Source organism: Neltuma alba, unplaced genomic scaffold, assembly GCF_004799145.2.
Source record: "Neltuma alba isolate B1F8T4 unplaced genomic scaffold, ASM479914v2 tig00011138_pilon, whole genome shotgun sequence".
NCBI classification, from domain to species: Eukaryota; Viridiplantae; Streptophyta; class Magnoliopsida; order Fabales; family Fabaceae; genus Neltuma; species Neltuma alba.
The window spans coordinates 1-26189 of NW_021635874.1; the positions used below are offsets into that span (position 1 = coordinate 1).

At 37.4% G+C, this 26189-nt stretch overlaps 6 protein-coding genes across 7 annotated transcripts; 5 read left to right on the top strand and 1 right to left on the bottom strand.

Moving 5' to 3' along the window:
• Positions 1-49: 49 nt before the first annotated feature.
• Positions 50-5020, top strand: LOC114761852 (probable monogalactosyldiacylglycerol synthase, chloroplastic; the record flags this gene model as incomplete). Its single annotated transcript, XM_028951302.1, is given in 9 exon segments — positions 50-349; positions 352-465; positions 565-736; positions 866-1027; positions 1109-1250; positions 1829-2053; positions 3639-3701; positions 3773-3847; positions 4569-5020. Coding segments are annotated over 9 exon segments (1490 nt in total), but the record flags the coding sequence as incomplete, so codon positions are not given.
• A 972-nt stretch (positions 5021-5992) lies between these two features.
• On the top strand, positions 5993-9433 carry LOC114761840 (ER membrane protein complex subunit 4). Its single transcript, XM_028951284.1, has 6 exons — positions 5993-6199; positions 6279-6335; positions 6729-6882; positions 7690-7787; positions 8284-8349; positions 9065-9433. Exons 1-6 carry the CDS (start codon positions 6068-6070, stop codon positions 9101-9103), a joined length of 546 nt encoding a protein of 181 aa, XP_028807117.1. The 5' UTR covers positions 5993-6067; the 3' UTR covers positions 9104-9433.
• A 1107-nt stretch (positions 9434-10540) lies between these two features.
• LOC114761842 (probable steroid-binding protein 3) lies at positions 10541-11175 on the top strand. Its single transcript, XM_028951287.1, has one exon. It carries the CDS (start codon positions 10654-10656, stop codon positions 10954-10956), a length of 303 nt encoding a protein of 100 aa, XP_028807120.1. The 5' UTR covers positions 10541-10653; the 3' UTR covers positions 10957-11175.
• A 2170-nt stretch (positions 11176-13345) lies between these two features.
• LOC114761839 (probable phosphopantothenoylcysteine decarboxylase) lies at positions 13346-15997 on the bottom strand. Of its 2 annotated transcripts, none has more exons than XM_028951282.1 (4): positions 15821-15997; positions 14392-14806; positions 13837-14110; positions 13346-13702 (listed from the first exon to the last, which is right to left on the bottom strand). In XM_028951282.1, exons 2-4 carry the CDS (start codon positions 14737-14739, stop codon positions 13680-13682), a joined length of 645 nt encoding a protein of 214 aa, XP_028807115.1. In that variant the 5' UTR covers positions 14740-14806; positions 15821-15997; the 3' UTR covers positions 13346-13679. The 2 variants fall into 2 exon arrangements, with proteins under 2 accessions (XP_028807115.1, XP_028807116.1); XM_028951283.1 differs by lacking the exon at positions 15821-15997 and adding an exon at positions 14911-14965.
• A 910-nt stretch (positions 15998-16907) lies between these two features.
• LOC114761835 (ubiquitin C-terminal hydrolase 22) lies at positions 16908-20230 on the top strand. The gene is given in 4 exon segments (XM_028951275.1): positions 16908-17973; positions 18385-18503; positions 18959-19327; positions 19330-20230. Coding segments are annotated over 4 exon segments (1587 nt in total). The 5' UTR covers positions 16908-17206; the 3' UTR covers positions 19662-20230.
• Positions 20231-22100: 1870 nt separating this feature from the next.
• Positions 22101-25840, top strand: LOC114761836 (probable folate-biopterin transporter 2). The gene is made up of 5 exons (XM_028951276.1): positions 22101-22875; positions 23527-23786; positions 23876-23971; positions 24050-24220; positions 24534-25840. The coding sequence occupies exons 1-5, from the start codon at positions 22506-22508 to the stop codon at positions 25131-25133; spliced, it is 1497 nt and encodes a 498-aa protein (XP_028807109.1). The 5' UTR covers positions 22101-22505; the 3' UTR covers positions 25134-25840.
• Positions 25841-26189: the final 349 nt, after the last annotated feature.

Genomic DNA, 26189 nt, shown 5'->3' on the forward strand with positions numbered 1-26189 from the left:
CCAATTTGGAAGATTTGCGTTTGATTCGAGGTTTCAAAACTCGGGTCAGATATCCGTGCTTCGTCTTTATCAAATTTCTTGTCCCTCAATAGCGTAAGGGGCGCAGTTAAGGGAAGAAAGCAAAGACCGGCCGTTTCACTTAGGTTAGGAGGTAGAGGAAGTTTTTTTCGTAAAATATTCAATGACTTCAACAGAGCTGTTAGGTTTCATTGCGAGAAAATCCCAATTGGGTTTGCTTCGCTTCGAATTGATTCGGGGGATAATGGTTCTGGGGATAATAATGTCCTGAGAGAAGATGGGTGCGGTGTTCTGGAGGATGATAGATTACCACTGAATGGGGCAGAGGCTGAGAACCCCAAAAGGTTCTAATTTTGATGAGTGACACTGGTGGGGGCCATCGAGCTTCTGCAGAAGCCATCAAGGCGGCTTTTCATGAAGAATTTGGGGATGATTACCAGGTTGTTTGTTTGACTTCTTGTTTTTGTTTCTTTACTATATGTATGGGTCTATGTAATGTATATTTGTTTCTTTTATATTATCTTCTCACCAGGAGTTCATTTACAGGTTTTTTTACTGATTTATGGTCTGATCATACGCCTTGGCCATTCAATCAACTTCCTAGGAGTTACAGTTTTTTGGTAAAACATGGGCCACTATGGAAAATGACGTACTATGGAACTGCCCCGCGGGTAGTTCATCAGTCAAACTTCGCTGCAACTTCAACATTCATAGCTCGGTGAGACCGTACTTACCTTTGAATAACAATTTATGGTTTATTTTTCGTCTTGTCACTTCAATGTAAACGACATTGAGGACCTTTACGCTGAATTCGCATCAATGATGATTATCCTATCATCTTTTACAGTGAGGTCGCCAAAGGGCTAATGAAATACCAGCCGGATATTATAATCAGTGTGCATCCACTGATGCAACATGTTCCACTGCGTATATTGAGGTCAAAGGGTCTTTTAAAGAAGATTGTTTTTACCACAGTTGTCACAGATTTAAGCACATGCCATCCTACATGGTCAGTTCTGCCATTTTCATATTTTTACTCAAACACTACATGAATAGTTTGGTTTTGACATCTTATTCATTGTATATTCAGGTTTCATAAGCTTGTAACAAGATGCTATTGTCCATCAACAGAAGTTGCAAAAAGAGCACAGAGGGCTGGGCTCCAGCCATCTCAAATAAAGATTTATGGCTTACCTGTACGGCCGTCCTTTGTTAAGCCTGTTCGTCCAAAGGTTTTTTATGTTCATATAGGGATATATTAATTGGATAGCTGATTCGCTCACAAGACTTGAGGTTGTTATGTAGTGTCATGTATATTTTCCTCAAGTATCCTTAATTTGATTGTCAGATGGATTGAGATTGGATACTAGAATTATGCAGTCACAGTAATGAGTCGAGTAATTTAAGCTGCATCAGGCTTTAGAATTTTCTGGACGGCTCTAAGACCAATTGTTCAAAGGGATAAAATTCTATTACTACAGCCCATCCAGAAGTACAGTAACTTGTGGTACCCTACTGTAAGCAATTCCTGATGATTGAAGCTAATTTAATGCATAAGCAGGCTTCTATTTTGCCTAATTAAAAAAGTCTAGGTCCAGACAGCATGTTCATTGGCTTTCTTTTTAGCCCGACCTGAATGATCTTTATCCTACATATGTTTTATTGTTGTGCAAAATTCAGTTCAAACAAATTTCTGTGAAAGTGTGAACTTTTTTGAATATGCAGTCACAAGAATACCTAACAGTGGCAATGTGGTTGTTAAATCAGGTGTTTCCCTAACCATCTTTGGCCCCTTTAATTTATGCTGTAGGATGAACTAAAGAGGGAATTAGGCATGGATGAGGATCTGCCTGCTGTACTATTAATGGGAGGCGGAGAAGGTATGGGCCCTATTGAGGCTACTGCTCGGGCTCTTGGAGATTTGTTGTATGATGAGAATCTTGGTGGCGCGATAGGTCAAATTCTTGTGATTTGCGGTCGCAACAAGAAGCTAACTAACAAATTGCTCTCAATTGATTGGAAGGTTCCTGTGCAGGTATTGATTCGTTTAAGATCTTTCCTAAGCTTGTTTCTACTTTATCAGTCCCATGAATTTTTGGCTCTAAATGCTCATGCTTGCTCTCTCCCTCCCTCCAACTCCCCCTGCTGGATTTGTTTCGTCATGACATATGCTGAAAGCTCTTTTTGCAACCTATTCTAATGTAAGGTGGATGGCGATTTCAACTAGTGTCTGTATTTATTTGCATAACATTCTTTGAAAGAAAAAATGGGGAAGTTTTTCTTCTTTTTTTTTTTAAAATTGTTTCTTTAAATTATCTCACCGACTAGTTAGTATTTTTGAGGTTTTACTGGGACACAGGAACTAATCATGATTTGGCAAATAACGTGTATGTCTGACATTTATCCCGGGGGAGAAAATTTGTAGGAAAATGGAAAAAGATAAGTGACACTCCTAGAAAATAGATTGAAGAAACTATTAATGAAGATTTAAGGTCCTGTTTAGTCCAGTGTGGTATGGAAGGGGGGATACAATGCAAAATAATTTATGGATTACACAACTCGAATTTAATGCAGTGCAATCCTTTTCCATCTCCATCAAGGACACCACATGGAGCCTTATTACTCATAGCATTTGGGCCTGTTTGGGTGCCCCTCAAAATCATAGTTTGGGAGGCAAAACCATGATTTGGGTGGGATGACACCCAAACAATATCAATTTTGGGAAAATAATCTGAAACTATGATTTGGGCCAAAACTATGGTTTTGGAGCCTAAAACGATGGTTTTAGGAAAAGTGAATCCATTTTGCTTCTAGCTCAAATTGGATAGTACAATTGTGCCTGTTAGAATACGTTTCTAACAATAATATGATTTTAATCCCTCAATTAATTTTATAATTATATCTTATATATAATATATATATTATATTATTATATTATTATTATATTATCTTATGTATTATTAATTATGTTGGTAAAAATATATTATTAAAAAATATTTTATTCTTTCAAATTAAAATATATCATAAAATCTATTTTTAGTAATTATCATATTAACTTATATTTTTTTTTAGTAATTTGTATATATAAAAAGTGTTTCTGATAACAACTATCCAAACACTCTCACTTCTTAGAATTACTTTTTTACAAAATCTATTCTCTCTAAAATCTATTCTCCAGAAGCTATTTTCCAAACCATGGTTTGGTTTCATTCAAATACTCCCAAAGTAGTCCTCAGCTGGCTAACTGCTGAAAGAAACATACTTGTGGAGGGTTCCATTTATTTTTTCAGCCAAGAGATTCCGTTTATATTTTATCAAGAACTTGTGCAATTGACACTTATTATTTTATGGTGAAGTTTTTTGGTTCTTGCATCATTGGCTTTTGCATTCAGTATGTCTAATATTTCAAAGTCACTCAACTGAATCTCTGTCATTAATAAGCTTCGAGTATGAGTCTATCTCTCCGCATCTGGGTTTTAAAACTTCCAAGTCAATTTTCTGTCCGTAAATTGATGCATAAGGTTGGAGACATTTGATAAACAAAGCAAATAATCTATACGTATGTTGGTGTTCATAGCAGCTGCTGATTTTTTATTGTTTTAATCTTTACACCCATTTAGGTCAAAGGATTCGTCACTAAAATGGAAGAATGCATGGGAGCTTGTGATTGCATCATTACAAAGGTAATGACTAATCTTTTTACTTCCATTTAACAACAGCACATAATTTTCATATTCTTTTCCTGCTTTTGCAGGCAGGCCCTGGGACAATTGCAGAGGCCATGATTCGAGGCCTTCCCATAATTTTGAATGACTATATCGCCGGGCAGGTACTTTGCTTCTCAGTATGTTTCGTTAACCTTGGGAATGACTAGGGCTTATTTGCATCTGCTTATTTGAAGAGCTTATAAGTATTTTCACATAAGCCAAGATAAAACCTCCCTCAGATACTTACCTTGTGTTCTGTAAATAACGATTGAAAAGCTATTTATAAGCTATTATAAACAAGCCCTAAGTTATCCAGCTGCCTCAACTTTGTTAATTTGCTGAACTGTAAATTTGAGGCTGGGTTTTGAAACTTCAGTGGCTACAAGACTTGGGACAAAACACAAAATCCACCATTCTTCCTCCATTCTTGTATAGGGACATTTCAGGGGGTTGTTTTGGTCCAAAATATAAGAATAGGTAGGTTATGTCTGGTGAAGTAAATATTTTCTCCCACTTCTGTCCATCATTAAAGAATAATATCCGTCTTCGTGAGGCACTCTTGTATTTAAAATTGGAGAATTAATTACCTATTATTAAATTGAGATTAGAGGATTAAATGAAGAGCACTTCTGGAAAATTAGTTTCATTTGTGACAAAGTTAAGAGGTCCTACTGATGTCAACTACTTTTCTTAATATTTGAGAGTCGGAGTGAGTATTTTTGATAAGGAATAGAGGTGGCTGCTGTCACCTGTAACGTACATAACTAAATATTGCGAGTGAGTCAGCACTCTGCCACACAAGACCCGGAAACAGTAATTTACGACAGTTTTGTTTGGTTACAGGAAGCTGGGAACGTGCCCTATGTTGTTGAAAATGGATGTGGGAAGTTCTCTAAATCACCAAAGGAAATAGCAAAAATAGTTGCTGATTGGTTTGGTCCAAAAGCTGAGGAGCTGAAGTTAATGTCGCAAAATGCACTGAGGCTAGCGAGACCAGATGCTGTGTTCAAAATTGTTCACGACCTTCACGAGCTTGTCAGACAAAGAAGTTTCCTATCTCATTATTCTTGTACAGCTTAACATTACAGTTAGGCTTTTGTTTCTTTTTAAAACCAGTTTTCTGAAAAGGAGAGGTATAAGGCGGAGAAGATGCAGGACTCGCAGGCCAAAATACGTTTGTTTTCCTCCGCCCTCTGCGTGTATTGTTTGGGAATGCTCATTGCAAAATAATACAGTTTTGGCTGTCTTGTTCTTTTATAAATTCAGTTCATGGATACATTTAATTTTTAGTTTAACTTCCCTGCTGCTTGAAATGAGAGCTAATGAAACCCTCAAGGGGCCAGAGGTTTCCATTCTTGGCAGTCCCTAAATTATGGTACTATCTTTGTCTTACATATAAGAGTTAGTTACAAATTCAATTTAATTCTAAATATAAGTTGTTAATTCACTTTGTTTTTTATATTTATTCATTTTTCTCTAAAGTAGTAATCATGTGTTTCTATTATAGTATACATAATTAATAAAGGTATTTTGAAAAAAGCAACAATTACTCATTACAAATGATTAACTTAACTAATTTTCTTTATATTTATAACTTAGTTATCTACTTTTTATATTAAAATTAGAAGTAGTATTTTATGTTTTTTTTTCTTTGGATCCAAAATATTTTTCCCTTCTCTCTTTTAAACAAGAAAACCATTTAAATGATCTGTAAATTGGAGAATTCCTAAAATGCTGTTCTTGCATCATTATAATGAAACACTAGGCTGTACAGAGATCTGATCAAATCAATCAAGTTGAGCATCAACCTGGTGCCGTGATGTGTATTTTGGAGAAATTAAAAAAAATTAAGTTATCAATAGAAAACTTATATTGATTTTTTTTAAGTACTCCTTTTAATAATTTATACAGGAAATTACTTTTTGATGGGAAGCTTTTTTAATGTCTAATTTATGTTTATAAATTTGAGATACAAAGTTATTGGAGTTTTACAAGGCCAAAGCAAACCCTTTCTGATTTTAAATGATTTTAAATATGATATTTTTAAAAAAATTAAAAAGACATTTTTATAGTTATTAATATTAACTTTTTTATATCTAATAATTAAGTGTACTATCGTACATGATATAAAATCTGTGAAAAAGTTGAATAAAAAGATCTAAAAAAAAGTCATACAATTACAATTTATGTTTAATATTGATATTGATATTCCATATGAATTTGTACGGATGATATTCGCCTTATTTATTTCTGCTACACACGCGGTGCCGTTTACGCTCTAGCGCGAACAGCATCTTCTGCGACGGCGAGGCCTAGTCGGACAGTTGCGAGCAAATCTACTGATGGAAAAGGGAAAGGGAGTGATGGGAGGCGGGGGACGACGATGGGCCGTTGACTTCACCGATAATTCTACTTCTCATTCTTCTCGTGACGTTCCGGATCCTCCTGGTTTTTCTCGCGCTTCCATAGACCAGGTTCTATTCCTATCTCCCTGTATCGTGACGCTTGATTCAATTCGATTTTGGGGTTACCTCTCTTCTTTTCTTCTCACAGGATGATTCCTCTTTGAGTCGTCAAAAGAAGGACGCAGAATCCAACTGGAAAGCCCAGGTAACATTATTTGGTAAACATGTTTGTGTTTGGAATCATCATAATAATCTCTTGATTCACTATATTTTATAAATCGAGTTTCTTTTTTAATTTTTTTACATCGATGTTAAAGTGTGTAATTCATTAATTCTAAACCACATACATGGAGAGCGTGTTAGCTTCATCCATGAAGTGTCATCATGTTTATTTTTGCAGTGGAAAACAGTAAGATTAGATCACGGAACTCATTAAAGCAAGGACAAAAGAGATGCAAAATTTATGCCCCCTCCCCCCAAAGACTGTTTGCCCTGACTAGAGTTTTCATTTATATTTTTAGGGTATGCATGTATTGTTAGTTCTATGTACTGGATTGACTGCAGTCTTAAGTTCAGATCTTCGATATTTTGCTAACAGAAAGCGTGGGAAGTGGCACAAGCGCCATTTAAGAACTTACTGATGATGGGCTTCATGATGTGGATGGCTGGTAACACGGTTCACTTGTTTAGCATTGGTATCACCTTTTCAGCTCTTTGGCAACCAATAAGCGCATTACAAGGGGTTGGAAAGAGTAAGATGTTTTACTCTGTGCCCAAAAAAGTTATAGAATTCTTAAGCCACTATGCCTCTGTCTGAACATTGCTTTTTGTTTATGGTTTAAGTTTCAAATGTATAATGCAATCGTTATAAATACTACCAATGTAATATAAAATTGATATTTAAGGCTTAAGAGATACAAGAGTAGCATTTATGTGATTCAAATTCGTTGTGAATATCTGACTCCGAATTTCTGACGTCCATGCCCTATGAATCACCATTTTGTTCTCCCAGTCTTGTGCATGTTGCTAATTATGTGCAGAAAATTTGCACATCGAGTTGCCATTGTCAATGTCATCTCCATTGAGCCTGAAAGTATTTTTCTAGCTAAGAATTGGCGTCACTGAATTTCAGACTTATTGTATGCTGCTGTCAACTGCTAGTGGGTCAAATTATTACTGGAAATAAATCTATTGATGATTGAAACCATGTTGATTTTTGTATAATTAATCTCAAAGACCCTACTTCCTATACACTGGTGCTTAACGATTAGAAATTGAGTGGATATTTTATTGATGCTCTAATGGCTTATCAACTCTGCTCCGCTCCTTTAAGTTTTATTTTCTGGTATTGCTTCTTGGACTTTTGGGGCTTGCCCGTCTTACACCAAGAAGTGGTGAGCCCAATTCTCACATTGGTTGCATGTTCTGCTATATTGACCCGCGTTTCTGCTTCCAAGTTGCAACCTTCTAATGGTTTGTGATTTATGTTTTGTACGAAACACCACCTGGAGCAGTTTAGATTGTTCTGAGCTCATTAATGAGATGTGCATTTGATGCAGTTTTTGAGCCGTACAAAGACCATAAAGTGGATCTTCTTGGACCTAAGTTGCTTTTCATAGCCCTTAATTTGGGGGGCTTGGCCCTAGGTGTTTGGAAGGTAATATATATAGACTTGTCCCTTGAAGTTTTCATCCTCTTCCTAGTAATTTTTAGGAGAAGACGCATGTAATCTCCTTGAACTATAGCATAATTACCACTTTGGTTCACATCCTTCTAGATTATTGCAAAAATAGAGAACTTTTACCTGCAAGATGAAACCAACTTCTGAAAGCAACATGACTGTCGTATGATACTTTTTTTTTTTTTGGTCGTGTGATACTTTGTTTTCCCATCTTCTTTTCGAATTTCCTCTCTTGCTTAAGATATCATGGGACAGTCACTTGGCTTTTAAAAGTTTCTTTTAACTTATATGTAATATCTTCCCTTTTTGTTATACTATAACTGCATAAGGAGATAAAATTTATATTTTAAAGTTTGTGCACAAAATAGTACTTAGGCAACATTTCAAGGGGATTATATTAGTTTTACGTAACTTTTGAGTATGTTGTGTCTCCATGTTTTCCTCATGCAAATTATGTCAATACCTTGTGCAGCTTAACTCCCTGGGCCTTCTTCCTACACATGCTTCAGACTGGGTCTCATCCTTGCCACCTGCTCAGGTTGGATTTTCGTTTTCATAAAGAAAGTTAATTGTCTATTACTTCTATTGAAGTAATTTTAAAATATTTGTTGACCGAAACATAAACCGTAGAAGCTAGAAGCGTCATATTGCTGTCTTGAAAGCAATTGGGGGAATGGGTAATTTAAGATATTTTCCTTTCTTGTCTTATTTACATCTGGTTCAATTCCCCACTCTTGTAAATTTTAATTGATAAAAGAGATCTCGTTTTATTTTTCCTCTTAATAAGTCACCGTGAAGATATTATCAGATTGTCAGCAAATTGTTGAATTTAGTTAGGATTCTAGGATAAAGATGATGTTAATGTATCGCACCTATTTGAAGCATGTTGGTCTTCTTGAGGCTGTGAAAGTTATCGGAGATTAACTTGGACAGTTATTTTTAAATGACTAGGTGCAAAGTAGCTAGATCTACTACTTGTTAGGTCGAGAGCAGAGACAAAGATGCTTTTGCTTTTACTATGTCAACTTTATAGATCATAGATATAATTTGCTTTCCGATCTGAGGCAGATGGGCGACGTTGAAAATATAAATTTAGTTGGATACCAGCTCACCACACCAACTCTCTCTATTTTATTACTCATTTAAGGACTGCATTATTGGTCCCATCATTTTCGTGATTGTGATGCTGTGGATTTACCCAAGTGTAGTTGCTTGTTTTTGTATTCTAACCCTGCTTTTGCTTTCATGATCAGGAGGTGGAGTATTCAGGAGGGGGTGTCAGTTTGAGTTGATTTGGATCTCGTGGTAAGCACGGCATTGTCTTTGAAGGGAATTTGATTAAAGCAGGATGAGAAGTCAGTGCTTATTGGTGGCGTATCATGATGAGCGCTATGTACCATGAGACATAAATCGCTCCTGATTTAGAACAATATACAAATTCTTGTCCAGTTGACCTGACTGATTTTGTAGTGAACTAGAAGAGCTCTAGTTTTCTTTCTTTCTTTCTTTCTTTTTTAAATTTTATTTAAAAACGTTGCCGATGCTTAATGCCTTAATGAGTTGTACTGTTGCGTTATATTAAGAAACATGGTTATTCTGAAGTTAATTCACCATTCACTTCACCGTACGCCAACAATTGTTTAGGTAGAAAACCGCGTGAACATACTTGATCAAGGCGGTGCATGGTCTGTGGCTCAACTAACAACAGGACTTCGATGATTTTCTTCTCTTTCATTGAGAGGGAGAGAGATGGGTGAAGATGAAACGATTTAACATTGAAAGTGTATGGTCATCCGCATACTCCTATCACATCGAAATGTTCAACTTTATGTGTATTTTGGAATTCAATGCTTAGAAAGTGTAGAGAATTTTTCCTGTGGTTTGCGGTGAACAAGGAGGAACGTGATTCCTGCCCCAGTAAAGAACAATGAGGAAAAGTGAGGGTAAACAAATCACATCCACACTGAGTTTCTCGGGTGAATGAGTTTGAATTTTTGTTTAGTATGGCAACAAAATAAATTAATGTCAACCTATTGACGTCTTCCTTTTTATTCTTCTTTCGTAACGGAAAATCACTTTTATTTCATTTTAAAAAATAATTTGAACTTGGAGATGTGAATATTCTATTATACTTAGAGATGTTTAAGTCATGGGTTCAAAGAAAGCTCTCTTAAAGATAGAGATTTTAATATTTTGTCCATTCGTTAACTGGAGTTATCTCACCTTGTCTAGAAGTAGCAGGTATTTGACATGAACAAAATCTGCATATCGTAAATTATATTTTCTTTGTTGTGGTCCCTTACGGGTCGCTCTCGAGATTCTGATGCCTTATCAAAAGCTAAATTAAAAGAGGAAGGGTAAACATCAATAAAAAAATTATTTAAAAAATTAACATTGTAAGTTATACTTTTAAATTTATCGTTAGTACTTTTCAAATTATCAGTCCTTTGAAGTTTTAAATTTAAAATATTTTTGTAACAGAAAATATTAAATTACAATTTATTGAGGATAATTAATAATTTGAAAGCGTATTAATAAATTCAAACTTTAAGGAAATTAAGTTTTGAAAACAAATTTAGGCGTTCAAGAGATTTTTTGACAAAGCAAAAGGTGGGGTTTGAGTTTGGGTGAGTGAGCATTGAGCGTATTTGAAGTGAAATGAGATGACACGGAGGATTGACAAAAAAATTTAAAAAAAAAAACACATAAAAAAGGGAAGAAGAATGTGAGGTGAAAAGCATACCGTTCAATTAGCCGAGACTGGAGGAGGGTCGTCTTCTACCTCTGACATCCGTCTTTCGTTTCTCCGCTTCTCTTCGCTCATCAACGCTGCTACAACCCAATGGAGCTGAGCCCTCAGCAGCTTAGCCAATACAACGGCTCCGACCCATCCAAACCCATTTATGTCGCTGTCAAGGGCCGTGTCTTCGACGTCAGTGCCGGCAAATCCTTCTACGGCCCCGGTGGCCCCTACGCCATGTTCGCCGGCAAGGACGCCAGCCGAGCTTTGGCCAAGATGAGCAAAAACGACGAGGATGTTTCACCCTCCCTCGATGGCCTCTCCGAGAAGGAGATCGGCGTCCTCAACGACTGGGAAAAGAAGTTCGAAGCTAAGTACCCTGTTGTTGGCCATGTTTCCTTTTAATTCCACGTCTCCGCCTGTACTTTAATCTATGATCGTATCTTTCATGTTTATTTTGCTTGTAACTATGTGAATTGGGGTTCTCTTGCTCCTGATTATCTGACTGTTGCTCCAAACGGACTCTGTTTCTGTTCTTGAATGTACGTACGATTGCTTATCTGTGCAATAATAAAACTCCGTATGGTTTATTCCACCATGAGAAAAAGGAGTTTTCTGCGCCTATTTGGATGCTTATTGCTGCTAAATGCTCAGATAGAAGAGTGAATTTTGAATTCGTTCGTAAACACCCGATTAGGGCATGGTGGGCCTGTGAGATGTAATTAATATGTTATGAATGGATTCAAGACATGCTCCAACAATTCAATTATTGGGGTTTCTTATATCTATGCGCCATTTATCATGCCAGTAACAAATACGGCGCCTAGCCCCATCGGAGAGATGAATCGACTGAAGCGATCGCGAAGAGATTCCCACGCATTTTTCGCATCTCAAGTTCCAATTCACTGGTCAAATGGCATATAGCCAACGAATTCTGTGCTGAGCCTTGAGCAGGGGATAAAGGTTGAACGCAATATCTCCTCACTAGATACTCAAGCTCGCGCATCATTGGCGATGGCTTGTTATGCGTTTCCTTTTATCCTCAGAAAGATCCGACTGCTCAACTTTGCATGCGCTACATGCTATATTCTCCAATGCAAATCGAAATTAATCGATCATTCTTTTAGTTTCAGATTTTATATGGCAGTTTACTCTTATTCACGGCCTGATACTGGAGAATATGTGACAGCTGAACGATATTTCAATAACATTATCATAACCCAAAGGGGAAAAACGTTGGAATGTTCTAGTAATTTCAAGTAGGAGGGTCGGCATCAACTCCCCACGGTACTGCAGCTACGGTCTATGCCCATGAAAGGAATACAATAAACTGGGGACTTTTTTTTTTTTTAATAAAAGTTTAGATGAGTTAATCAGTGAGCACTTAGGTCACCAACAAAGTCTTCACGCATGATCTTGTAAATTATAAACTAATTTCTTATTAATTAGATCAACTTTTGCTGATAAATTTGGGACTAACTGTTTGTGGCAAGGAGTATGAATAGAAAGAACCACCACCCATACGCGCACGCAGTGTAGTTGTTGGATAAACTGGGACCTTTTTCTCTCTATTTTGCCTTTACAGCATATTTGAAAATTCAAATTTTAACAACGGATTTAACATGTAATTTTAATGTCTGTTTAGTACAGCGGACGAGAAAAAAAATAGAGAAAAAATTTCAATAAGTTCAGTTTGAAAAATTAAAGAAAAGTTTTTAATTAATTTTGTTATTCTTCCATCTCACATTTTTTCTTCATCGAAATTTTATAGTCCCATTTTTTTAATTTTTTAAATTAAATTTTCCCCCTCTTCCTGCTCCTCTCACACCTAGGGTTAAAAATCGTTTCATTAAATTCAACCCAATGGGCCGCAGTTACAATGGTCTCTTTTCCCACTAAGTGAAGAGAAGCCACTCCACATAGTTTGGAAAAGAATATTAAGCATCACTTAAGTCATCCACTTTGATTAAAGAATTAAAGAATAATCATAAAATTAACATGATTGAATCTAACGGGAAAATATTAATCTCTCACCATATGAGAAAAAGTTTGAATCCCCATTATAAAACTGCCCAGGTTGCTGTCATGTTTTTACGCTACTTGATCAACAACTTCTGTTTGACTTTTAGATATATCATGTACCAAACCTTAGAGTTAAACGGTAGAAACATATCTACCAACAACTCATATTCAGGTCCCAACAACCCAATCTCTACGGAGGAAGATACATTAAACATTCTAGCGGTTAACAAAAAGATTCCAATTCCCAAGCAGCATACATCTTTTCACCCCTCATGCTCTTTGGCAGGATATTTTCTTTTTTGCTGCGGTCCTTTTCATTAGTTTCTTTCAATTCCTATAGCAAGGAGTATTTCTTTAATTTGTTTAATTTATATCTGTCCTATAACTTTGTACTCCAACTCTATTATCTAATATGGATCATTTTGCCTTTTCTTTAAAAAAAAAAGGAAAAAGAAAAAGGCTCCAACAACCATCTGCCATCTCGCATTTAGGACCAAGGACATTAGAAAATCCATAGAAGGAATAGCGCGAGCTTCGGACAATGACCTTTTAATTGCTGACCAGAAGGAATACCGAAGCGCCTTCAAGTATAGCTGGGTAGTTTGGAGGCAGTATTAAGTAGATCCATTTTGCTTGGAAAAAATAATAACAATAAAAGTACCGTGATTTGCTGGAATAGTTAGCGAAGATTGCCGTCATGGTTTTACGTTATTTGATCCACAATGTGTATTTAGCTTTTAAAAATACAATTTATCAAACCATGGGTTAAAAAAATTGACGAATTAATCGGCTTCCAACGACCATCTGCCATGTGGTATTTCATAACCGACAACTTCAGAAAATCCATACCCTATCACTTCTATGATCATCCGCAATTCCGTCAAGTAATCCATACCCTTTTCCATTTTATGATCATCCGCATGATTGTCAACTAATTTGAGGTCAATCTACATACATGTTTGCTAAGATTTTTGTAAAATGGTGATTTGTTGATACATGATATGAACTCCAAACTGGTGTATGAGGTGTGTAAACGCCTACAACGGTGATTGAAAAGGTTTACAATCAGGTAGCAACACTGTGGCAGACACCACCGAACTGCACCATTACTTATTCCTGTAATAGACACCTGTAATAGTGGAATCGTAATCACTATAAACAAAGATGATGAAACTGATACAAGAATTAAAGAGATTAAATTAATAGGTTCTACCAAAGCATCCTTAGTTCTACAATGTCACCATCACTAAATATGACCATTACCTTGCTCAGACTTTTTCTCAAAGAAGAGTCTCACAGTTGAAAAGATGGTAGAAGTTTCAGCCATTGCACCATTCCCGTAAGTCCCACAAGCCAACCTCTTAGGAACAGGTGGAATGAGATTAATGCCAAGCTCATCAACGGCCATGAGATGCCGCTCAGTGAAAGGATTAGTCCACATTAAAGTGTTCATGGCTGGTGCAACAAAGAGGGGCTTGCTGTAGTCCCATGCTCTAACAACACATGTCAGTAGATTGTCGCACAATCCTCCAGCAATCTACAACAGCAGTTATTCAGGTTAAGGCCAAGGAACAGAATGGCAGTTTTCACATGTCAACAACTTAAGCATCTGAATGCATATGCATCGATTGCTAAATCTATGTAAACTTGAAAAACTGAACAAATACATTCATGGATAGGAACCAACACAGCATCATGTAACTGGTCAATATGGAGCCTTTTACAAGTCAGATTCTTTTACATGCAGCAAATTATTATGCAGTGTTTTGATTTTGACACAATGTAGAGAAACAAATCTGCCAAAATTTCTTTGATTACCTTGCCTAGCGTATTTGCTGATAAAGGAGCAATGACCATGATATCAGCCCATCGACAAAGCTCAATGTGAAGCACACGGTCCCCCAGTTTATTCCAACTATGCCATTCGTCGTCATCAGTATATAAGATCACATCCTTGGGAATTGCTGTTCTATCAATGAAACGCAAAGATGCTCTCGTGGCAACTCCTATTACTTCTGCCCATTCCGAAAAGCAGTGAGAGAGGTTTGCAAACTTTATAGCAGCAACACTTCCACTTGCAGCAAGAAGAATCCGAGGCTTCCTTAAGCCACCGGAATTTACTAGGATAGACCCTCCAGAATCTAGAGGTTCTGAACAGGCCATCATCCAGAGATTTCAGTCGATTCTCCAGTATTTAGGATCAAATACAGGAGTTTCAGCTCACCCGTTAGACCTTCAACCAAGAGGGTAAAATCCCATTAGAGGATAAAATGAATTAGCTGGAAGTTTGTGGTATTTGACATTCTTAATGCACAAGAATAAATTCCCAAGACATACAAAATTTTGAAGAAAAAGTATCGCTGTACCACACCCAGAATTTGTTAGAAAGTTTCATATTCCTGCATAGATATATTTCAGGGTAGGAGGTCAATATCCACCTCATAGCAACTGGTTCATACACACATAGAATAAGGACTTCAATCATCATCATATTCATTGTTAGATATATGCAGAACACACAACCGCAGGAATTAAGAAGCCGCGAACATCAGGACTGCAGGAAAAATACTTCCGCTGACAGATAATGAGCATACACGTCATATACTGTTCGAACGAAGGTAAGAAAATCCATCTCCGTTTCTCCAAATATGCAAAAAACTAGTCCATTCATCCACGAATAGGAATATAAATTAATATCGTCGCATTAACGCTATGTATACACAGAACACAAAACACCAGGAATAACAGACCTGAGATCATCAGAACAAAGAGAATCGCTAAACAAATGACGGGCATAAACAGCCTCAAGATGAAGGTAAGAAAACCCGCCAACGTGTAGTCACAGTCACAGTTTCACAGATCACAACTACGCAAAACGAAGTGCACTTGTCGGGAATAATGGAAAATTGTTTTGTAAAGAAAAGAAGAATCTTATTTATTTCCCACAGTGTTACGCATATTAAGCGGGAATTTTGATATAAATGCTCATGCTCTATAGGGCATTCCATCCAACAAAAAGACTCCGTTTATCCCGATTACGCGAAGACTCGATAGTGTCAGTAGAACTATGTTCTAAGCCATGCCGCTAATCACAAGTTCTCGCGGAGGAGGGAGAAGAGGGAGAGAAGAAAAATGTCGCACCGAACTGAATGAAACCAACTATTGTGAAAGATCTACCAAGAATGAAAAAGAGAACGAGAGGAGGAGGAGGAGGAGCTCTCGTAAAAGAGAGTAACAGTAATCTCACCTTCCGAGTTTATCTGGTATTCTTTTGCCGGGATAGTCTATTACGCAAAACTAAAAGCTTCATCCGCGACTCAAACAATGAAAGGATCAAGAACGAACTCTCAAAAGAAAACGCAGGAGCACCAACAGATCGCAGCTTGAGAATTTTAAATGGCAAATTGGCGCTTCCAAGAGTCATCTTTCGGAATTTTCAGCTTGCCATGAGAAAGAAACGAATCGTCTACCCCCAGATTCACGGTCGCATTACTTGTTCTGCTAATTGGGCCCTCAGTTAGGGCCCAAATATACCAAACAGCCCAAGAAGACCATGGAAATAAGAAGATGATCACCGACTACGATCTCCGACGATAATTAGTACTCACAGAGCGTCAGATTTCTCCAGAAATTCTATCCTGTCTTCAAGAAATTTGCATCTGTTTAGCAGTAAAATTAACAGACACCCCACCCAACCGCTTTCTATTGAGTCATAATTAAACGCTAAATATCAAATTATACTTTCTCCATTCCATCCGTATATCATCCGTATATAGCACTACTTCCTATCTTTAATATAAGAATTAATTGATTAATTTGAGTAGATTAAGGAAACTAGTTAAGTTAGTTATTTGTAATAAATAGGTGTTGTCTTTCTTAAAATATCCTTGTTAATCAAGTATACTGATTAAAACTATCATTATTACAACGACTACTTTAAAAAAATAAATAAATATAAGAAACAAGAACAAAATAAAAATCAAAGATATCTTATAATTAGTATCAAAAATATGTGTATAGTATTCACATTTCTAAATTACACATATTCTTTCGAACATTCCTCAGGTTAAGCTGCGGCTGAACGCCGAACGCCGAACGCCGAACGCGGAAAATTAAGGAGAATGCACTTTTAAAGGTGAAGACATTATTTACGATATATTTCTAATTTATACTAGTATAAGATAATCATCAATACGTATGAGTTACTGGCCCAAAAGAATACGTATGAGTTAAAACCATAAGGTAATAAAAAAAGTCTAATTTATGCTTTATGTCATGAGAGTCGGTCCCTTCGTTTTTTTTCTCCCTTCTTTTTCCCCTTTTTGACAGGGCGATGGAAAATTAAAAAGCTTAGAACTTGTGCGTCTATGTTGGGTCTTCTCTCCAGACGCCGATAGTCAGATAAAGCGTAGAGCTTGGTTGTTTCATCTCCCTCGTCAAGAAAACGACCAATAACTAATCGAAATCGATTTCCTTTTTCCTTTCATTTCTTGGATACAGTGTTAAATAATTTCTTGTGTTAGTTATTCGCTTTCCTTTTCTAGATCATATCGCTGAAAGATACCCCAATACCTTCCGTCTCTGCGATAATTATATTCTTATTATCCGTTTAGCGTTCAATTAAGCTTCATCTATGTTCCAGATAAACCCTACTACATACGCAAATCCAGAATCTTGCCAGCATCTTGCTGATTATAAGCTCAAACACGGTTTAAATGGTTACAAAGCGATCCAGAAGTTCCTCGCTACCTCCCCAACTGGGAAGTCTAGTGTCAAGAAACCCAATACAAAGATACCTAGATGCGATTACTGTAATAGATATGAAGGTAGACTTTATATTTGTTTGATTTGCTCTTCAGTCGCTTGTCTGGATCATACACTTGCGCATCCCCAATCTGAGCCTGGCCATAGCATGTTTGTAGATACTGCAAGGGCAGAGATCTATTGTGGACTATGCCGTGATCAAATCTATGATCCTGATTTTGATCAACTTGTGATGTTTAAGCACTTAGCGGTTACGCCAAACAATGATTATGGAAATGAAAGCATTGGACAAAGATTGACCAAAAGGAGGAGGTCAGCTTCAGGCATTGGATCATTGGATCCGAAGAAATCTAAATGTGGCGTTCCTATGACCGATCGGCGGGAGAAATCGTGTTATCCGCCGGGTTTGAGGGGATTGAATAATTTGGGAAGCACTTGCTTCATGAATTCTGTATTGCAGGCATTGCTTCATGCTCCTCCTTTCAGCAATTATATCCTGAGTGGTGAGCATCGTCCTGAATCTTGTCAGAAAATAGCCACCGACCGGCTATGTTTGCTCTGTGATGTTCATACGATGTTTTCGGCCATGTTTTCAGGCGATCACAGTCCATATAGCCCCGCTCAGTTTCTTTACAGGTATGCAACTGTTCTGTCTCTGAACTCCCTGATTTTAGCTAATTCTGCAACTAGATAGGCGTTAATGTCGTGAATATAATGATTGACATATTTAATCAGTTGGATCTATTCTACTTCAGTTTTTGTGGTGCACTCCGTTTGCTCGCAGTGGCTTTGTTTTAGATCCTCCTGATAAAATTTGCTTCATTAGTCATGCTTTAAGGCTCGACCTGATGCTTAATACTTTTTCACGCCACAAGGTTGACTTTGATTATTTTCTTGCATATATCTAGCTGCAATTTTTTTTTCCCGAAGCATCTTCAATTCAGACTTGAAACAATCAGGTCTTTGGATGTGTTATCTTGCTTTGATGCACAAAAAGCTCAAGTTTCCGGTACCGTAGTTGCTGAAACCTTTTGTTTTTGTTTCAAGCTGGTGGCAGCATTCAGAAAATTTTGCAAGTTATGAACAGCAGGATGCTCATGAGTTTTTCATTTCGATTTTGGATATGATTCATCAGAGAGAGGGCAAAACAACAAACAAAAGCAGAGGTACTTGTATTCTGAGATTTGGTGTTTACCTGCCTATTCGTTCTATCACATGCTCAATTTTAGAATCAAATATTTGGCTCTTCGTGTCTCCAGTGTAGTAAACATATATGATCTGCAGCTGGGGCATTCAGTCTGGACATGCACTGATTGTAGGATTCTTTGGGTATCTCATGTGTAAATAGCCAGGAAGAAATATAGTTGTAAAAGGTGATTATATACATAGGTGTGCTCACTTAATATGGCACTCTGTTAATGCGCTATTCAAATTCTGTCTAATAGCTTTACATCCAAAGTTTTTTAAATTCTTTTGTGTTATGTGGCACATTTCAGATAGATCTCAAGGACGTTGAGTGAAAAACAATCTTACCACTAAATAAGAAAATGACTAGCCTAGTCAGCATCTCTTAGTTATTATGTTTTGGCCAAATTGATGATGCCTGCCATTGTTTTCACAGATAATGCGGATTGCCAATGTATTGCTCATCGAGTGTTCTCTGGGTTGTTGAGATCTGATGTTACCTGTCTGGTCTGTGGATTCACCTCAACAACCTATGACCCTTGTCTGGACATTTCACTTGACTTGGATAATGTCAACCGCTCTTTGGCAGAAAAGGGTACGAAGCTTCCCAAACGGAATGAGGATAGCAGTATGTCAACACTGCAGGGCTGCCTAGATTTATTCACAAGGCCAGAAAAGTTGGGTTCTGACCAGAAATTCTACTGTCAGAACTGTCAGGAAAAACAGGACTCTTTGAAGCAAATGTCCATAAGAAAGCTTCCCCTGGTTCTTTGCTTGCACATGAAGCGATTTCAGCACTCTTTTGTCCAAAGAATGACGAGAAAGTAGATCGCTACATGCACTATCCATTTTCCTTAGACATGACTCCATACTTGTCATCTTCAATCATCAGGAGCCGATTTGGCAATAGGATTTTTGCTTTGGGAGGTGATGATTCAGATATGTTATCTCAGTTTGAGATTTTCGCAGTGGTCACACATTCAGGGACGCTTGAATCTGGTCATTATGTTTCCTATGTACGTTTAAGGGAGCAATGGTACAGATGTGATGATGCTTGGATAATTGAGGTGGAGGAGGCAGTGGTCAGAGCTTCCCAGTGTTACATGATATTCTATATGCAAAAAAACGCTACACAATAAAGCAAAGAGGATTTGATTCAGCTTCCATTCCCTTGGGAGAGACGTGTTTGTTCCTATTTCTGGGTATCAGGAAGGGAATGCGGCTTCGTCGATGGCCAGCTTGTTAATGTGCATCCAGAGCATATTTATTTTCTGTATCATTGCCCGTTGCTTGGGTAGGACTGTCCAAATTCAGTACTAGCAAAAGCTGTATTGTGAAAAGCTGGTCATGGAAAACAGATGCATGGTTGCCAATTTGACTGTGATGGAATATTTTTTTCGCGGTTATTTCGTCAGCAGCATTGACACACAGAGATTAGTATGAGAGGGAGAATGAAGCAACCTAACTCCTTCATGTTGGGCAAACAACTTACCATAATATGCCTACTCAGATTCGTTGATTGCAGATTACTCGTGTACAACATAACTCGTAGCAGCTGATTTTTATGAGCATTGTTGCCAGCATTGCTACTTGCGCTCCACACAAAACGTGAGGAGAAAGAAGGAAAACTAACATCAAAAGAGTTTATTTGAGTAATTGTCTTTTTCTCTCTAAGCTTTCTTCATCACCATCATTCCTTTTCCTTGTTTCTGTCATCTCTCTCTCTCTCACTCTAAACTTCACGAGGTTTTATTTTGTTATAAAAGCATGGTTGAAAGATTAAAGTTTAAGTAAAAAAATATATTGACTCGAATGATTTAGAAATTGTGAAGATTGAGAAAATGAGAGAAATAAAACTGAGAAAAGTCGAATTAATGTAGAATTTTAGAGTTATATAATATGCTTATGTGTAAATCCTGAGTCATCCTGGATAGGTAACGCTTGCGATCTATTCAGCGTATTTTCCCTCTTTCCGAAATTTAATCGCGATTAAGAAGCAGGAAAGTGACGGCAAATGCTTGTTTTTATTCTTGCACGAAGAGGCTCCAATTATAAATTAATTAGATGCATTTTGTTTATCTGTTTGTTTGGCTGATGGCAACTTGCATCTCCTATAATAATTAAAGATGACCCACTTACCTTAGAATTCAAGTCAAGAATCTCTTTAATCAAATCAAATAAAAACATAACAAGAGAATCTTCGGTGATTACATGTGCAGTTTTGCTGAACTGCTCCCCCGTTAGCCAAGTCTGCTTGATCGCTTCTAACAACACTTACACGTGCTTTATGGACAAGTTGAAGCACCTGTGCACGCTGCAACTTTTTTTTATCTGAATTATTTATTGGCGTGCCAATTTGAGATCTTATGGGGTTATACGCCCCTCCTCCACAACAAGAAGCTAGATCGACCACAAGTGTAATCTTTACCCCACCAATAAGAACTGCAACTGTAAAATTTTCCCCACTTCGTTCTTCGCTCTGAAGACGACAGGGGTATGTCTCAAAGTTGTGGCCGAGGATTGTCTTTTTTTGCAGAAAGCTCCTTTGGAGGCAGGCGGCCTGATTCATGAAGAAGCTTCTCCGTCGACGTTAAATATATGTGGGCTCGCAGTTTCTGACTTTGTTTTCACCCTTGCTGGGTTACTTGGTTAGTTGGTTTCACCCCAGAAACAAAGAGAGAAAGAGAGAGGAAGTTCAGGCAGGCCCCGAGCTTAGACTCTTTGTATATGACAAAAATGCTACGAAACATTAGCTTTTAGTTTCATATCATTAAAGGATCAGAGTTATCAAGAGAATACGACGCCATATAGCCGAAAACATTGGATGCGGAGTGTATTAATTTATTCCAGACACCCACGTGTTGGTTCCTGGTTCGATAACATCTGTACACATCGCACTCCAAGAACTTTTGCATTGACCCTTCAATCTCCGTTTTCAGACGGAGGAGCCGCCCTCTCTCTTGGGGTCACCATAGAGCCAGCCAACGGCATCTTACCCACCGGGCCCCACGTTAAACCTCCCCTCCTTCTATTATTTATTTCAGTGTTTGGATTTTATTGCCGCTTTTATCTCAAACGAATTTGCTACCAAATGCTACTTTTTTAATCTTAAATATATATTTTTAATTTATTTTATCTCTCATATTTATTTATTTTTAAAAAATAATTATAATAATAATAGTAATTTTAATAGATAAATTTGATTAATAAAAATATTTTAGAAAAAACACATATTTATTATAAATAATTAATTTAATTATTTTTTTAATTTATTTAAATTAGCAAATTAATTATTATATTGAGGACTGAAAGTAGTAAGATATTATCACCTTTAAAACCTGGCCCTCCGCATACAGTCTGACGCCGAAATTGGTCGTGCTCACTGACACGTTCGCGAATAGCCGTTTAAGGTCTTGGCCATTTTGGGTAATTTGCATAGAGTTTCTTATTTTTCGAAGAATAGAACAAAAAACAGAATGATATTTATGCAGACATTTTAAAGATATTTATGCAGACATTTTTCGGTTTGATTAGTCAATCATGGGAAAGTACGCCGCTAATATCCCCGGGTAACCATTTTACCACCATTAGATTCCATGTGAATTTACGGTAGGTTGCTTGCAGATTCACGTGTCAGAAAGCCTCTAAACGGTGAAAAAAAAAAAAAAGGAATTACCCAAACTACTCAAAGTTGGTTCATTCATGGTCATACTAATTTCTTGCATTTTTCCTTTTCTAATTCCCCCCCGTTTGTTCATTTTCTGCTGCCACTCCCTGTGGGTCAACGTTTTCTCTTTGAGATCTCTTCATCTTTAGGAGGCCCAGTTTTTGAACAGTGAAACCAATATATGATCCGCTTCCAGACCTGAAGATTTTTCTTGTTTGAAGAAATAAGAAGTAGAAAAATACCTCTTCTGTGAGGATTTTTCTTGAGTTTGGTTTTTATTCTTTGTTGAGACCTTCCATCCATCAGAAGTTTGAAGATGCAGGAGGATGAAAAGCTTGAAGATCCCTCTGGCAAAGAAGCTGTGGAAGAGGATGAACCCAACAGGGGGGTTTGTGAGTGTCTCTGCATTCCCGTTCACTGGTTTAAAATGCTCTCGAGGGAGTTGCATTGGAGTTTTGTAGTCGGTGTCGTCGCTGTGTATGGAATCAGTCAGGGCCTAGGTGGAGCTCTCTCGACTGTTGGAACAAAGTACTATATGAAGGATGTTCAGAAGGTTCAGCCATCTGAAGCACAGGTTTATGCTGGAATCACATCCATTCCTTGGATTGTCAAGCCTCTTTGGGGTCTTCTCACTGATGTTCTCCCAATTCTTGGATACCGCAGACGACCTTATTTCGTATTTGCTGGTATATTATGTTTCTCTCTCCTTTCAGTGTCCCTGAATCTCAGGATAATTGATTATTCCATTCTTAGGTCTCCTTTAGTCACAACTCCCAAGCTCAGTGCTTACTTAGACATTGTCAAACATATGCCCATATGATATGGGATTAGGTCAAATAGTATGCTGTTATTTAATCCAGCTTCCATTCATAAGCACCTTATTAAGAGAGCTGCTAATGACCATTAGGTCCAGGGGTATATTCTTCTCTCAGAAAACTAGGTTGGAATCCGGGTGCATTTGTGCAAGAAGCTCACTGGAGAATTGTGACGAAACCATGTGAAGCACTTGCTCCCTTCTGTCGTTTGCGTTTTAAAATTTAATTAATTGACGACTTCATCTGATACCCTTAATCAAGGATTGAGTGATATAGGCTTGTAGCTCCTATGAGGATGAATGCATTCTGTGTTATAAAGAAAGAATGTGTACAGAAACTTCTCTTTAGACAACATTCAAAGGCTTATTATCAGAACAATGTAATCACGTCCGCGTTGTTTAAGTTTCTTATTAATTATTTGACAAATTAGTACCACCTGCAAGAATGGCTTGAGTAACTTTTATAAGTTTCTTCATTGGAGACTATAGTCGGAGTTACAACTCCTCTGTTTGGATCTTGCAGGGTTCTTAGGGGTGATCTCTATGCTTCTGTTGTCTTTGCACAAAAGCCTGCATCTTGTTTTGGCTCTTTTGTCACTGACAGCTGGAAGTGCTGCGGTGGCTATAGCTGATGTGACAATTGATGCGTGTGTGGCACAGAACAGTATCTCTCATCCCTCTCTTGCTCCTGACATGCAAAGCTTATGTGCCTTCAGTTCTTCTGTTGGAGCATTAATAGGATTCTCCATTAGTGGCATCTTTGTTCACCTTATAGGCCCTATGGTTCCCCTCTTGAAACTAATATTTTCCTTTCCTTAATATCCTATGTACTGAATTGTATCTAAACTAAAAGGCTTTTTCCTCTCTTGCAGGGGGTGTTTGGTTTAATGACAATCCCAGCTGGACTAGTTTTTTTGGTTGGATTTATACTTGATGAACCTCGCATTCCTGGCTTTGCTTACCGACAGGTATAAATAACGCTTGCCATTTCTATGTTCATTATACATACATAAGTTGATGTTCGATCTTCCATGTATTGTGTTTAGGTCAGCCAGAAGTTTATTGACGCTGGTAAATCTATGTGGACAACATTAAAGAGTGACGATGTATGGAGGCCTTGTTTATATATGTACTCATCCTTTGCTTTGAGCTTGAACATCTATGAAGGAATGTTCTATTGGTACACAGACTCAAAGGATGGGCCATCTTTCTCTCAGGTATTTGTTTACGCAGAGATTTACGGTTAGGATATGGCTTTATGTAGATGGGAAATTTCATGGTTTCTCCAATATGACTATGACATAATGGCATCCAACCTCATGTTTATTGTTGTCATGACCCATACCTGTGAAGCTGAGATGCATATTCCTATCGCAAGGGACCATGACTTTGCTTTTTATATTATATAACCAGAGTATTCGTGTTTCTGCTAGAGTTGTTAGTAACTATGTTATTCTTGTAATCTAGTTCCGTATAGGACTTCATGGTATAAAACGCCACTAACCATTGCTGTTTATCCTGCTTATGCAGGAGAATGTGGGTTTTATGTATTCAATTGGTTCAGTGGGCTCCCTGCTAGGCGCAATACTATACCAATATGCTCTGAAGGATTATGCATTTCGAGACTTGCTCTTCTGGACTCAGTTGTTTTATGGTTTGTCAGGCATGCTAGATCTGATTCTGGTCTTGCGGTGGAACTTGAAATTTGGCGTACCGGATTATTTCTTTGTCATCATTGTTGAGAGTGTGGCTCAAATGACCTATAGACTCAAGTGGATGCCTATGCTTGTACTCAGCTCAAAGCTTTGTCCCTCAGGAATTGAAGGCACATTCTTTGCTCTGCTTATGTCAATTGATAATGCTGGGCTTCTGTCGTCCTCATGGGGAGGAGGTTTCTTACTCCACATTCTGAAGATAACGCGAACACAGTTTAATAATCTCTGGTTAGCTACTTTGATCCGTAACATATTGAGAATTACTCCTCTTTGCCTGCTATTTTTGGTGCCAAGAGCTGATCCCAACTCTTCCATTCTTCCTAGTGAGAGCTTAAGTTCAAAAGAGGATCATGAAAGTTCAGAACCTGAGAACATTGAATTGGTCCCCTTTGTGAACAGCGTGGATGGCAAGTAGCCAATGCATAGAACAATCTGAATTTTCATATTCATGAAAACTAGCGAGCGAATTATTGCTTTTTATCATCATACAGAGAATGAAATTGAGGAAAGTTTTAGAGCGGCATGTCTTGTGTGGTTCTTGCGTTTCCCTGTAAGTTATGTGACGTCTCATATCCAACGTCCCAGCGGCACAATTCAGTTTGTTACCCTGTTTCAACCAAAGAGTTAGAAAGAAGAGGCCAACATAAGTCGTAAGCCCCTCCAAGAGGCAACATTCCTCGGATTTATGCGTCAAGGATGGAGCATGATCATATGAGTCTTTGTTATCTTGATCATAACCTATTTCTGAATTAACTGCGGGTACAGGAATTGTGGATTAAATATTAAGGGAAAACAATACAAGTGGAATAATAGACAGGGCAAAAAGTGAGACAAAAGTGGCGCTTTTATTAAGCCCTTGAATAGGTAGCACTCCTTATGTCATTATAAAGAAACCTTGCCTGTTTTTGGGCGTTTATTATGATAAAGGGTAGTCATATAAACTCTTATTGCTCTCCTGTCTATATTCATTCAACCAATAGGATTGGTTTATGCCGGAAAAAAAAAAAACAATAGGATTGGTTACTTATAGTATAATTTTTCCAACAAAAGACGAGAAATTATTGTTTATGTAGTTTCCTTATAAAAGATTATGTAGTGAAATAAAAGAAAGCAATTTTTTAACTTTATTATGAAGTGACGCACATCATTAAAATTAAAATCTTTTATAATCTGCCTCGATATATATTGCAAGAGCTACCACGATATTTTATTATTGGTCTAAGTGGGAGGCACAGTTGTTTCAAATATTCAGAGATCGGTAAATAGTTTACATTGATAATGATTTTAATTTTAAGTATTGACGATTGACTAAATTTTGTTAAAATTAATTTTATTATCGTTATTGTTATTATTATTATTTATTTTATGCGTAAACGTCTTCGTTTCTGTTGCATCAGTGGGCCTTACGGGCCTGACTTGTGTGTGAGCCCAGCCCATTAGGATAAGTCATGCCTTTCATTCAAAGCCGTAG